The 15,276-nt window shown below is 44.1% G+C and overlaps 1 protein-coding gene across 3 annotated transcripts in view; it reads right to left on the bottom strand.

The window, feature by feature from the left end:
• Nucleotides 1-15,276, bottom strand: part of SMAD9 (SMAD family member 9) — a 43,655-nt gene that overhangs the window by 20,915 nt on the left and 7,464 nt on the right. For all 3 annotated transcript variants that reach the window (XM_033051786.2, XM_042779000.1, XM_033051787.2), the window contains 2 exons: nt 7,872-8,498; nt 731-988 (listed from right to left, as the gene is read on the bottom strand). In XM_033051786.2, the coding sequence (XP_032907677.1) occupies nt 731-988; nt 7,872-8,283 (670 nt within the window). In that variant the 5' untranslated portion in view covers nt 8,284-8,498. The remainder of the gene's footprint in view (nt 1-730; nt 989-7,871; nt 8,499-15,276) is intronic.

Here is a 15,276-nt window from a genome sequence, read left to right on the forward strand (position 1 = left end):
GTGAATCTGAAACATGTTATAATATTAAAACTAGCTCTTAACTGTGTTGCATTAACAGCAAAAGCACAGCTAAATTTCCGGGTAATTAGAGCTGTACTAAGTCAGAAGTTCACATCACAATCTGAGTGACATAAGCCTGCTAATCTCAGAACTGTGGAACATGTTCCAAAGTCAAAAGAGCTTGCCTGGTGACTTCTGCAAGTGTTGGGCCTGATTGTTAAACATCTTAATTTTCTGAAATTTATACAGTCAGTGGCATAGTCATAAATTAAAAAAAAAAAAAATCTGCACATCAATTTCCCCATTTTATCCCGTCTACTCATGGAGTTTTTAAAGGTTCCTACCCTGACCCTCCTAGGTCCCTAACTTAGGTCTTGCAAGCGCTCTTTTCCATGAGTTGCACTAGAAGCTTGGATGGGCAGCTTTGGAACACAAAGTGGCCTGGCACACCTGCTTCTCTCTTCAGCTTTTTCCCCACAGTAATCATGATATCTCACCCAGGCACTTCTAGGAGCGGGATGACTACAGTTCTCAATCTCTTGAGCATCTGTCAGAAGGACTGAGAGACAATATACAGGAGACAGTCACAAGAAATCACATTCCAAGTCCATTCTGTCCAACATTCACTCTGCAGCTACAGTCTGGGTGGAGCACAGAATTGTCAGCTGACCCCAGGCCCTGGGAAGACCCTCAAATGCCTCAGTCAGGGTGTCCCGAAACTCATTCTTACCCGTGAGCTGATAGGGACTTCCTGGTCCAGAAGAGCTCTCTGGTGAGTTGGGGTAGCTGATGCTGTTGGGTGACTGGGAGAACATGTGGCTGGGGGATGATGGAAAAGGGGTGCATGGAGGATGCTGGAAAGAATCCGGGTAAGTGGCATTGTGCGGCATCAGTGGCTCGCTGTGCAGAGAAGTGTTTCGGAACTTGGCAAGGAGGCTGAGGTGAGGGTTAAACTCACTGTGTCTTGGAACGAGTACAGGAGGTAGGACTGAAAACAAAAAGAACAGAAAAAAAATTGTTAAAGCTGTATTCTTGAAAGTATATCTTGTTTAAGTTAAAAAGAGGCATATTCCATGCGGCTCCAAATATTGCTGTCTGCATACAAGTCATTGGAGAGTAACAAACCTACCCAAAACCAAGAATCAAAAGCTGAATTCTTGGACATTTTTCTCCAGATCTGCAGCCAGTTACAGAAGTTCCACATCCAAAATAAGGAATCTTGAGTTGAACAAGATATCATAAAATTCACAGGTACAGCATGCAGAAATTCAGGCAGTAACTCTCTCCCTTTCAAAATTACCTATTCCTTCCTTCTTCAAAAACTGAACGTCGGGAATTTTCTAAATATTATCACCAGGATGTGCCAAATTCACAGCCAAGTTTAATAACAATTAATAGTGCTCTGCAATACACTGCATATTTTACTACCAGCATGTTACAGATGGGCAAAAGGAAGTACAGACCTGAAGCCAGGCACCAGATCTAAAATGTTTTACTTTCAGGTATTTGAAAATGCTGCCAGACAGACAGTGGGATCTTTAAAAGGAAATGTAAATGGCAATTCAAACATTGCAGCAATATCAATTTAGCTCTTGCAATATTGTTAGAAAAGATTTAGCAAAAGAAGGCATATGTCAGTGGTTGGTATTTAAGACATGAAAAATGCATGTCAGAAAACTGAAATCCAAATTAACCCATTTAAAAAATAGTCTAGTAGAAGATACTGCCTATCCCCAAACTCTCTTCACTTTCATCTCACGCTGTCAGTGCTGTTAACAGCATTGCCCCTTTGAAAAACCCAAAGTTTATCCAAATTACTTTGGATTCTGACATATGAGAAGCAAAAGTAGAATTAAGACTCAAAACACTTTGAAAATCCTGACTAGTGAGATACCTATGAAGATGCAGTCCCTAGGCTGGAACACAAGAAGGCTTGCCAAATAATTTTGAATAAGAAAGTTCAACCTGATGTTTTAACTGTGTCTTCCATAGACTTGGTGGGGAGAGCAGCACCTACAATGGGTGATTTCTGTACCCCAAGATTTTTTTATTAGTTACTAGCTCACATAGTGCACAATTATCTTAGTTAAGGCTTTCAACACAGGTAGGGGGAATGAATTCCCAGTTGATATCGTGCAGATTTAAAGCCACCAAAGAAGATAAGGAGGCAATTTGAGTTAGTGTGAGAAGGATGAATTGTCCCAGCATCAGGGACAATTCAGCAGGCTTGTATTGACTGACCTAGTATTCAGAGTTCCTCTGGTCTAAAACTTGGCAGCACATCATCTTCCAGTCTATTCTTACTAGTTTATGGAAACAAACAGCAGTGTGCACTCCTGGTTTCAGATGTTGATGGGAATATACAGCTTGAATGTGTTTTAACATATTGCTTGGGCCAAAAAATTCTGTCTAGGTAAGGCAAATTCTTTTTAGGTATGTTAGCTAACAACTTTTAATTACAGCAAACTCTCATTTATCCAGCTTAATGAAAGAGTCAAATAATTGCTATTGAATAAAGCAAATAATGTATAGATAATGCAAAACATGGTCATGAGAAGAGACTGCTTGGAATGCACATCAGTCACTCCGAGTGCTGAGGCACTTACGGTGCCTGGTACCAGCAATGGGTTTACAGCTTCTTGCTCAGTCTAGCACCATGCTGCAGTAGAGGCAGGGTTAAACAACGTGTCTGACCACCCACTTGAATGTACCACTGGGAATTTGCTAGTCACCCACGACCTGAAGAACTGAGCCCTAAAACTGTGCAAAAGATTGGATTGATGGCAGGGAGTTCACTGCAGAAGTTATCTTCTTGTCTGCCTGGAAACATGGGCATGGGATACCTGTTAAGACACTACATACACATGCTTCTTTGGCCCAGTGCATTGCTAATTAGCCTCTGGCCAGAACATGGAGTGGTGCTCTGGAGATTACAGTAATTTCACAATTACAAGCCGCACCTAATTATAAGCCGCATGTCCAGGTGTTGGCAACATTTCGTTCTTTGTCCATACATAAGTTGCACCGGATTATTAGCCACACTTTTGTTCACAGCGAGGATCTGTGTGCAACTTTCACAAAGTTGCCAATTAGTAACAGAATTGCAGGATCGTGGGGTTTACTGGCTCGGGGCCAGGTAGCCCGGCTCGCAGCCGCCCCTCCGGGGCTGGGCTATGCCTGCTGCCGCCTGGCGCTGCCCCTCCGGGGCCGGGGCATGCCTGCCACTGCTCAGCGCTGCCCCTCTGGGGTGGCAGGCTCATATTTCCAGGTTGGCAAATTTCTGAACGTTGTTCATATATTGGCCGCATCTGATTATAAGCCGCACTTTCGGATTGGGACCAAAATTTTAGTCAAAATGGTGCATCTTATATTCGTGAAATTACTGTACTTTCTTTCCTTCTGCCCCTCATATCCCCCTATTTGTGGCATGAAGAGTCCGCTGCCACTTTCTTAAGTCATTTGGTAGAGAAAGGTATATATGCTTCTTGACTGTTATTTTAGCTTTAAACATCCAGGTAGGAGTCATACAGGCAACAGAAGTATTCACATCTGACATGCACTGCCTGTCCCCTGTGGATCTCTTCACAGCCAGTGGGGAGAAATAAACTCTTTAACTACTATTTATTGGGACAAGACCAGTACCACCACTGCAGATGTGGTTTTGGTGATCTGTACTCTTCCCATCCCATGCTCCTGTGAACAGCTGCAGGCTGTGAGCTGTTGCTGCTTCTTGAGTTTTCCTCAGCAGCTCCACGAAACTGGTATGATGCTGGTCAGGTCTGCTGCTGATCAGCCAGTGCTGACTGGCAGCCTTCAAAGATGAGGAGCTGGTGATCCCTTTGCACCCAGCAGACGTGCTGAGCAAGGGACAGCTGTGTGCAGCAACGTCATGCAGTGTTGAGAGGCTGAGACCTCACTGTGGGTACCACAGCTAAGGGAGCTGCTTCCTTCAGCCCTGTGAGAACTCAGCTCCTTCTCTAAATGAAAGCTGAGAATCTGGATGTGTGAACAGCGCTTGCCAGGGAAAGCCTTTGATTTGCCTTGAGTGAGTCAGCAGGAAGAATTTTCAAGCCTTGAACTCCTTCCCGACTCTGACCATGGCACTCTTAATTTCTGCTCTGCTGAGCAGATTTTGTCACCTCGCTCACTCTTTCCACTGACTGTTCTGTGATTGCCTAGAGGGCTAAAGCCTCTGTGGTGGGGAGGCATTCAGAGATTTTGTTGTTTGTGGCTAAGAGTACCCCTCAGGGCTTTGTTCTCTTTGTTTTTTTGGTAACATGTCACTCTCCAGGGCTCAACCACTCTGAAGGAAGTGTGACCAGGGGCATAAAACTGAGTAACTGAGTATGCTGGGACCTGTCTGTCCTCATAAATTACCCACATTTTCTCTGCTCATTGGGGTCCTTTTCTTCTACCTGCTCTTGTCCACCAAGAGCCAGAGGTGGGCCCTTCCTTCCATGCATGCTGAAGTGTTGATGATCTTTGTTCAAGACAAATTTGAAGACAAATAGCGTAATGTCCTAAGTCCTGACACTGCCTTTCATGCCTTTCTCCTGTTCCCTTTAGCTTCAACAGTTCTTACTGGGAACCTGGCTGTGCCCAGAGCCTGTGACTTCAGATGCTAGCAAGCAAACTTATTTGCCTCATGTTAATTTCAGGTGCAACATCCACACTGTGATTTCTCACACATTAATCCATCTCTGCACAGCTTACAAATTTTGGAGACCACTCTCCAGTGAGATCCATCTACTCCCCATGCCCATGACTACTCCCAAACACATGGCCAACAGTGAGGCCATCAGGTGGTCTTCCACTTGGGAGGCTATCACATCTTAGTCCCACTCAGGCTTCATGAAAGCTGTCAGTTAGTCTAAGTAAAACATTCTACTGTCTACAGCAATGGTGCACCCTCACATTTGCAATACTTACATATGAATGATCTCCTGTAAAAACACAGGGTACATGTTTAGGCAGCTTCTGCTGACAGCAAACCAGACTTCTGAGGAGTTCTTTGAAGGCAACAATGAAGGGGGAAACAGAGCATAAGCAGCATACCTACCTCGTTCAGATAAGGTGGCCTAACTCCTCTCTGCAGTGGGATGTTGCACAGACAGAGGAAATATTTTCTGCTTTTTGTCTAAGTGGCACCTGCTATTCGGCAGACCTGGGAAGAAATTTGCCAGCAATACCTGTAGCAGCAATAAAAGCCATGCGTAATCTGTGCCATGACAGTAGCACAGCCTAAAATGGGACTGGGCAGCCTGAGGACACAGCAGAGGCAATGAAATCCCTGAATCTCTAACCAGTTTTCAAAGATGTACTCTAGTAACAGAGGTCTAGGGATTTGCCAGGCTGTCAAAGAAAGGGTGAGGCCCTCCCTTCTTTGACACATCTCATTTGTTCTGCATTGAAGATAATAGATCTGGTCACAGAGTGGTTGATTCAGTGAGAAAGACTTTAGTGATGGAAACTGATCCCTGAAAGGATGGACATTTGCATGAAAATAACACTGGTATTATTTTCTGGTGGATTATAAAAATTAGTGTTGACTTATTCAATGGGTAGATGCTTCAGCTCCAGAGGATGAGACTCAGAAAATCTCATATAAGCCGAAGATCACCAACAACCAAGATGTAGATTTCCTGCAGTTAAAAGAGGACTGTTGTTTAAACAGACTGGCATCTAAATCAACCACTCCCAGCCTTTTCTGTGGTGACCTCACTGCTACCACCTTCTCACGAAGCTTCTTTGATCTCTTGCCTTGCCAACACCTCCTTGCAGCACTGCTTTCTATCTGGAGCTGCACTGCACCACTTTCAGTGGTGTGAGTTCTCTCTCCTGATGCTGGCCCAGAACACCTGAGTGGATTGCACTCTTTGGTATACTGTACAAATATATACTATAGCTGTGAGCTTCAGCTTCTGAGTTGTCCCTGTAAGCAGAATTATATGAGTGAATACAACAGCTTGAGAACAATTCCCGGGTCCTGTGGAGACCTGGCACAGCACAGCTTGTATCCTCACAGCTGCACTCACTTTCACCGCCGAAACAAGGTGGCCAAGTCCAAAGTGATCTCCTATGGGCTAACCCCTGTACTCTGAGAGCTGCTAGTCCACACAAGTCCACATGGGTCAAAGCTGTTCCTGCGATCATGTTACCAATTCAGCAGTAGCCAGACCAGCACCTTGTCCCCTTCTACTTTACTAGCAGAGATACTGCCAGTCTGCTGCACAGACAATAGAGACAGGCCCACAGATGAAAGCTGCTGAGTTTCAGGATCAGAACAACAAACTTTGGCAGCCATTTAGCAGCTGCTGGACTATTCCATTAGCAGTGTTTGTTAGCTGGCACTGAACAGATGAGAAAACCAGCATTGAAATCAGCACTGCTCAGTCCTGTCAACTACTGCCCTAAGGAAACTCCATTAACTGCACCAAAGTTACACCAGAAGAAATGAAAAGACTCTAAAGACTGCAGCCTGCAAATAAAGACATGCAAAAACAAAAAATGGGATATTTTATGGGCATCTTTTCTTAAATTATTGAGGAGTTTACTTAGCAAGGCATGAGATCAGCTCTTTCCACTGAAAACTGTTGACAACAAGCACCACTCAGTGTAGCTGTGAAATGTAAAAGTTTTGACAATGTTTACAGCAGATCAGATGCAACTTCACTGTGACAGCTCTGCTGCACTGGAAGGATTATCAGAAGAGGAAGTAGCCCCTGGTGTTTAACAAATGTCAACAAATGTCTTTCCCTTATTTCATCTGTGTGAAAAGAAACATCCCACAGTTCACTTATCTGATCCTAATGTCACCTCAGAGTAAAGTTCATGCCAGACAAGGAGTAATCTCAGAACAAAAAGTATACATTTACCAACTGTATCCATTAGTAAATTAAATTACCATGATTTTTGGCAGCAAGGGAGAGATAGGTTAGACATTAGAAATAATTTTGAACCATAAGGGTAGCAAAGCAATAGATACACTTGCCAGGGGAGGTTGTAGAGCCTTTATCACATGGGATTTTTAGAGCTCATTAGGAAAAGATCTGTCAGGAATGTACCTGGTAATTTGGTTTGGTTGGGAGTCTGGGCAGAGGAAAACAGGATGACTGCTCAAGACCTTTGCCAGCCCTGCTTTCTAAGATCCCTATAGAAGTCAACACTGAACACTACAATTTTAAAACAGCTGTTTCATTAACATAAAGCCCAATTAAACGACATTTTAGTGAGGTCACAAGTTTTTAGTACAGTCCAAAGAGGATTATCAGTGAAGAATTTCAAAGTTCTATGGGAACCTGGTAGATTTCTTTCACATAAACTCTCAATTTAGGTAAGTAAATCCCACTTAAGGCAGGCCACCAGGTAATTTAGGAAGAATCAACTGACCTGGTTTCATATTCCCTGCAAAATATGCCATCTTACTGCAACTCTTATCTTTAAAGAGAGAGCTAGTGTTTCCTGGGGGTTAATGAGTCAACTGCTGGTTTTCAGTGAGACATAAATCTCACCACAGTGGTGAGGCTAGGCTGGTGGCCAGACTTCATGCAAATCGCCACCATTTCAGACAGGGAGGATTCAGCATCCACAACCATGGAGAGGAGTTGTTTTCAGCACCTTGGACAAGATCCGAGTGCCCTCAGGGGTCCTATGGGATGCAGACCCCAAAGGGAGAGGGATTCCTTACTCTCTCCCTAGTCCTGGTTGCCAGAGCTCTGATAGCACCAGGCAGGGTAAGACTCAAGATGCTTCCATCAGATGGAACCTGCTTTTTCACATTTCAGAGCACAGCTGTAGGATGCACCAAGACTAGACCTGCCAGAGCAAGAGCTAACACAGAGATGCGAATCGTTTGTAGATGACATAATTACCTGGGGTTTCCACCCGCCGGTAATGGTAGGGGTTGATGCACACTTCTTTCTGTTTTGAGCCAAAAGGGAACTCACAACATTCCAGTGGTTTCAGCTCATGGTGAGACTGTAAATCAGGCCAGCGCCACACTCTGCAGTATATGACGTGGGGAAGCCCCTTGCGATGAGACACCTGCAGCCGCCCATCCAAGGAACGTGGGATCGTGACGCATTTACTGGGCTGACCCGGGCAGCTCAGAGCCCTCTCCAACTCCTCCATGGCTCCTTTTTTCTTCTTCAACTTCTTCACTAAGGAATCAACAGCTTTTTCTGCCCACTTTTCTTCTTCATCTCCTTGTTTCCAGCCCAGCAGCCTTTTCACTGCGGGGCTGGTGAAGGAGAACAAGGAACTGATGGGGGTGCTGGAGTGCATAAGAAGCAGAGATTATGCACAAGTGTCAACGAAGCACAAACTGCTCTCCTGACTTGCAAGGCCTGCACGGAGTTTCCACAGTACTGTGATGGACACTTGGTTCAAGGAAAGGTTCTCTCACACGTATGTTTTTTGTAGTCTTAGGCACTGATTACAAGTAGTCCAACAGGGTGGGTCTCAGAACTTTCCAAACATCAAGAAACTGCTGATGAAGCCTGGAACAGCAACACAATACATGGTTAGGCTTCACACACTATTTCCATTGTTCCTTCAATAAAATATTTTGAAAGAGAAATTATTCTAAATGTGTAGTTAATTCTCAGCGGTTTTCTGTTTGGTTTTTGATGTTTATTTTGGGCCCAAGCCTCTCCTCCCCACGATCCACCCACTCATTTTACAGTTGGACCATGGAAATTGTTAAGCATCCAGTCACTTCAAATTGTGTTCAGAGTTAATGCACCAGGCAAATGGTTGCAGGAGTAAGATTATTTTTGGTACAGAATAAAATTTACCCTCTTTTTTATATGCTGGTGGCTGTAGGTTCAGCTTAATCATCTTCTATGAAAATAAATCTGTAATATCAAATTTTATGGAAGCAAGGAGTAGACTACTGTTCGGATTTCAACCCCGTCTCTGCCACTCCCATCTCACTGTACTGTGAGTTGTAAATAAGAGTTGTAAAATATTAACTCCAAAACTAATTTAAACCGCTTCTACAATTCGTTTAAGGCTTTTGAAAGATTTACTAGTATTCTCTAAACTTATTTATATTTACTTACATGGAAGAGAAAAACCTTTCTTGCCTACACAGTCTGTTTCTCTCTCTTCAGCAGTTCACAGCTTTCTGGATCCAAAACACAGACCTTTGGACACAGTTTGTGCTGGATGCATCCTGAGTTATTTTTGCTAGGAATTGCTATATCTGACAAAGTCCAACAGAAAGAGTTTAGTTTTTGAGGGCTTTTCCTTTTTTTTTTTTATATAGCTGGAACCAGTCTAATCTTAGGTGAAAATTACATATTTCCACTGACTGGAACTCTGAGAAAAAATGTCCTTGTACGTCTACCTATTTACTCCTTTAAATATATTTCTGCATATATGCAATATATTTCATGCATAGCAAATCCGAAGGTCTGAACTACACCAAGGGCACTTAAAACAGGAGATGGGGACAGCTTCCAAATGGATGCAGCTCCATGACTGCCCTAGTCCAGCCATGGGGACCTTTTTGCTCCCACCAATAAAGGTCTGGTCACAGTCCTCAGCACCACTTAGATGCAGCCACTGAGGAGACAGATGTTGTCCAGTACAGTGAGTGGCAGAGCTTCACAAACTGCGTTTTTGTGCCATTTCCTTAAAAGCACAGATCTTGTAAGAGTTCAAAGGGCACCTGGGGACACCGTGTGCAGGCACAGGTAAAACACAGTGAGACAGGAGGTCAATCCCAAGGACTGGTGGTTCCTTGGCATACGCGGATACCCTCGGCGCCCTGCGGTTCTGGAGCATGCTGCAGTGTGAGCACTCATGGCCCAGGGCAGCACAGCCTCTTGGACAGGCTGTGGTGTTTACTGAGGACCAAGGACTGCCTAGAGCTGTTTTTCTCCCAGCTCTTCTGTTTTGTTCTCATGCCCATCCCTAATGCCCCACTGCATTACCCTTTGAGATGTCTATCACCCTGAGAAATGCAGATACATGGAAACATAACAAGCCTTTTCCCTTCCTCCACAACAGCAGCAGTGGTGGGGAAAGGGGCTCAAAGTCCCAAAAGCCTTCCACTGCACTAGGAGGATGGAGGCACTTGGCCCCACAGAGGAGAAATCATGGAAGCAACTCCTTGGCAGCAGCAGCTGCTCCTCTCCAAGACTTTCATATGGCAAGCACCACGAAAATATGCACAGAGGAACTGCAAAATTGGAAGGCAGAACAGGCACACCTTGCTAACAGGCACCCACCAGAGCACTGAGATCTGGCTTATGCAATTTCTACATTATCAACCTATGTGTGTGTCCATTTGACCTGGACTGTCAAGAGAGGCTCTTGACAGAGCATGGCAGAAGCCCCCTCGCTCGCACCCTTCATCAGTCAAAGATCGATTCCACGGAACTGTGGAAACCTGTCCCACCATACAAAAAGAAACCTCAGATTCCAAATTTTTCCTCTGCTCTGTGTTAGTAAAAGTCCAATGACCTGGAGCATCTCACTGCATAGTTACTAATGCCTCTAAACAAAACCAAACTCTATTGCAAACACAGGTACATGTGAGAACGAAGTAAAGTCAGAGTGATTTATCACATGAAAAAAACCACCTCACTTTGTTCGTAAAAACATATTGTGGATAAAATTTAGGCAGGCAAGCTCCAGCCTTTGCAGGAGCAGGCTCAGCCTACAGAGCCCAGCCTTATCCTGACACGCTGTGCAGTGAAGGTGTCTGTCCCTCGCTGCCCTGGTGAGAGACTGTGGAGGATCCACCATCACACTGCTATCATTACCTGGCAGCACCAAGCCCCATCCTCACATGAGAAAATAAAACAATGCTGGGATCACTGTGGATCAACCCTCAAAGCAGCAACAGGAAGCAAGGAAAGCTGGGATGAAGGCCCACTGGACCAGTAGCAGTGTAGAAGTCTCTGTTCTATGCCGAGAGGGAAAACGGCTCACACTTCTTATCTGAGGGGGTCTCCTGAGCATTGGCATGTGTAAACAACTGCTCCTGATAAGTTAATGCAACATTACAATCATCAGATGTGAAAACATACATGTTCACATAAAAGTATTGTCCCCAGATTTTCTTTTCCATTTTGACCAAGGTTTTAAATAAACACATTAATCTCGTTCAGTCAAATTAAATAACTCAACAGTGACATCAGTATGAGTCTGAGCACTATTGTTGCTAGTGGGAGAGTCGCCAAGACTATGTGTATAAAAGCAAAAGCTGTGCTTTGCAGACCATGTGATGTAGTCTCAGATAAGTACATTGCACAATTTCCTACCGCACTCCCCCCAGTTTCTTCTAAAATCTTTTTCCCCCAAATTCAACTGACATATAAAATATAAATGTCATTAAATAAACTAAACAGTTTTCAAATTATATTATCAGAGCATCCTATTTAATGTTATTAAATTACATAATACTGCACACTATCCAGCAGACTAAACCTTGTGTTGCTATGCTCAGATTCTCCATTGCGAAATAGCGAGGCAGCCACTCTGCTCCAGGGCTGCAACGACAGAGATGTCAATTCACAATTTAATTTCAACAATCTTTCAGGACAGCAGTTGCTTAAGCCATATGCCTTTGGTAACAGGCAACTTGCCTGCCCAACTGGAATGTTTCAAACCCACACCTGATGTATTTCCTGGGTTGATGATCCACTGTGTTTCTTGATGCTCGATGCAGTTTAGAGTGGCAGTGGGGATGGAAGTGTTACAGTTTGATCCACATTCCCAGCACATGTCCATTATAGGATGACGGAAGTTCTGGTCTGGTCAGCTCTATCTCCCTCAGTGACAACATGATGTGCTGTCACAAGGATGAGTCAGGCATCGTTCAGGATACATTCCTAACACGATTCCTTCCTCTGGGACTACAAGGAAGGCTTTGTCTATCTGTCAGCTAAGTGACTGATCAACACTAAACATGGTCAGTCTTCCATGCTGTAAATCTTTATTCCATCATTAAGTTTAGCCTAAGATCTGAAGCTTGATTTAGGGAAGAGGTAGAAGATGGTATGGGACGTGAGCATGGACTCACCCTTTTGTTTCTGTAGCCTGCAGGAGAAAGTGGGAATGGAAACATGTCAGCCCAGTTCACAGGCTCCATTCTCCCTAAACATAGGGTTGTCTACCACTCCCGCGGCACAATAGCGGTGGGAAACGTCCCTGGGCACAGGAACTTTATTACCTGTAGCATGTTATTACCCCAGCATCTGGAATGGCTTCAGTTTGTGCCAGCAGCACTCCCCCAAACCACTCTTGTGTGTAGTTCAAGAGTTAGGAGGGAACAGGGGTCACTTCTAATAATAAGTCAGCATAGACCCACCATGTTTTGGAGGGTGAGACAACCATTTCACAGAAGTAATCCTAAAGGCCAAGAACAGTATAAGGCATGTTTAATTTATTAGTGTAGAAGCAGTCTTTCAGTAGAATTTACTTGGCCACATAAACATAAATTTCTGACACCCATATCTGACCTACTCATCCCCAAGTCCCTAAACATGTATTTGATAAAAATATGTGTGTACATGGCATGGACCATTCCACCTAAAAATAAATATCTAGGGAAAAAAATAGCAAAATCAGGCACTGCACACAGCTAATGCTGCGTCAGATAAGGCACCTCAAGTCTGAATGACTGCAACACTGAGAGCCAGTAAAATGGACATGGAGTGGAAGGGACTAGGATATTTTCTCCTCCTCCTATGCCCATTTTTCACCTTCCAGTGTAAAAATAGCCTGTAGGTCCTCAAGTGAACAGGAGAAATGTGTTGCTCCAGAAGCATCACTTCAGTAACTTCTACTGTGGTACTAAAGAGCCTGAAATTCCAGGAGCAGAGGAAAGCCCACCATAATTGTGGGCATACAATTTCATAACTGGAGCCAGGTCCTGATGAAGTCAATAAGAGGGTTCCAGAGCTCATGGAAATTAAACGTGTCCTCCTCTGTGTCATGTGCCAACATGCTGACACCTCCACTATGGAAATATTTTGTGAAGCTTAGATTTTACCTAATGTAAAAAGGATCCATTGTGTCAGGGAAGACTCACATCACACCTCAGTGAAATGCCTGTGCAGTCCAACATGATGGTGAAGTTTCCTCTAATTCAATTGTCATAGAATCACAGAATCATAGACTATCCTGAGTTGGAAGGGACCCAGTAGGGTCACCAAAGTCAACTCCTGGCCCTGCACAGGTCACCCCAAGAGTCATGCCACATGCCTCAGAGTGTTGTCCAAATATTTCTTGAACTCTGTCAGGCTTGATGCTGTGACCTCTTCCCTGGGGAGCTGTTCCAGTGCCCGACCACCCTCTGGGTGAAGAACCTTTTCCTGATATCCAACCTAAACCTCCACTGACACAGCTTCATACCATTCCCTCAGGCTGAGGGAACTTCACTCCCATAGGCACAGCTGGGAAATTGTACCAGTCCTGGTTAAATTTCACTCTAAGCTTTCTGCCAAAGTCAAACAGGAAAACTCTAATGGATGCTAACGAAAACAGACTTAAGACATCACTGTGTAAAAGCAAACTGTCCAACCTCCCTCAAAAGCATATCTGTGAATGTGCATGTAAGCACAGGTGTGGGCAGATGTGTATGTGCTTCTGGTCTCAGCATAAAGCTTCAAGGTGCTGCCTCCACTCCAGCACTTGCCTGGGCAAACTGCATGGTGAGAGGCATGGCTATCTGTCTCAAGAATGCCTGACATCATCAGTCTCAGTGTCACTGCAACAGCTAAGTAAGGCCACAGAGGGAGATTTCTCACAGGGTTGTCTAGACAAGCTGTGCAGTTCTTGGAGATGCATGTGGCTGGAAAACAGCAGTGAGACAATTATAGCTGGAAGTCTGACACTCGGTGACTAAATCACAACAGAAGTGGAAGGGAGGAAATTGTTTCAGTCGATCAGTGTGAACAGGAATGCAGTGAACATGCTCTTGGTTAGTTATTTTTACCTAGAACTGATTCAGTTACTTCTACCTACTATGAAAGAGAGAAGCACACGAGTTTTCTTAAATTAACTGATTCTTGGTGTGTTTTCAAACATGCCCAGCTGGCAGCAGCCCACACACACCCAGGGCTGCAAAAAACCTCTCAAGTCACATCATCACTGCCCTGCACTATGGGGATTTTCTACACATCAGCAGGGAAAAGTGGTTTAAAACAAACGAAAAACAAACAAAAGTGTGCACAAACATGTGGGTCTCAAATGAGTGGCAAACCTTGCCTTGTGCCTCATGCACCAGCCCTTTTTGGTTTTGTTCTGGGCAGCAGAGGTTTCACATGTACTCTCATTCCAGGAGAGCAGTGTGAAAGCAGATGCCTGAGCAGCACAGTCCAGCAATCAGCTCATGGCTCAGCAACAGTGGCCACATGCTATTTCTGAAGCATGCAAATCACTTGTTCAACTCATGGCACCCTCAAAATCAACTGGGATCCCCAGAGGCTTCTTGTTGTCCTTGGGACCCACCAGACAAGGGTGCAAAGAATATATCTGAAACCACTGTCTTTCACACACAAGAAAACACACTCATTACAATGTTACCAACTTCTTCTACAAACACAGAACCTAACACCTAGAGTTTTAATTTAATAGGATGTAAAGAAGGCTGTTTTGGTTTTTTTTTACTTAAGAAATTAAATTTCTTCCCAGTTTGATCCTGGACTGCTCTAACTAAAAACAGGCGCAATGACAGGAGGGAGAGTGAGGCTCAAATTTATCCAATTTCACACAGCCCTGGCAACATCTTGTTTATTCGTATAAGCTCAAATGAACAATGCAGGCCTCTGAAACGCGTTTTCTTGAGTCTTTTTAAAGTTTGTTCAGAAAACCCTTCTACAGTGAACTTTATGTGCCTGCATCAATATCACAAAGCAAATCTCACAGCACCTCATGCTTCTCCAGCCACTTGCTCACCCTGTGGAACCTTCACCTGAACTCACTGCCTCCCAAATAAAGAAGGAACAAAATCTGATGCTAGTGACTAAAAATTTGTGACATCCACATAATTTTTCTGAGCTCATGTAGCCGCTCAAGTACTATGTCTTCTACACAGCATCCTTTAGCTTCTCTTGACAGAATAACACATTCTTACTTGATATAAAGAAGGAAAGACTCAAGTATATAAGCTGCACACCTTAACACAGCTTCATGCACTTCCACAGGACAAGTGTTTCAAACCACATATATTCTTCAAAAAATATATTTTGTTGCAAAAGAAAATTAGGTACCCAGGTCATGTTTGGTATGCCCATGATGCCGGATTAGGAAGGTGTGTTC

Source organism: Catharus ustulatus, chromosome 2 (genome assembly GCF_009819885.2).
Source record: "Catharus ustulatus isolate bCatUst1 chromosome 2, bCatUst1.pri.v2, whole genome shotgun sequence".
Classification (NCBI taxonomy): domain Eukaryota; kingdom Metazoa; phylum Chordata; class Aves; order Passeriformes; family Turdidae; genus Catharus; species Catharus ustulatus.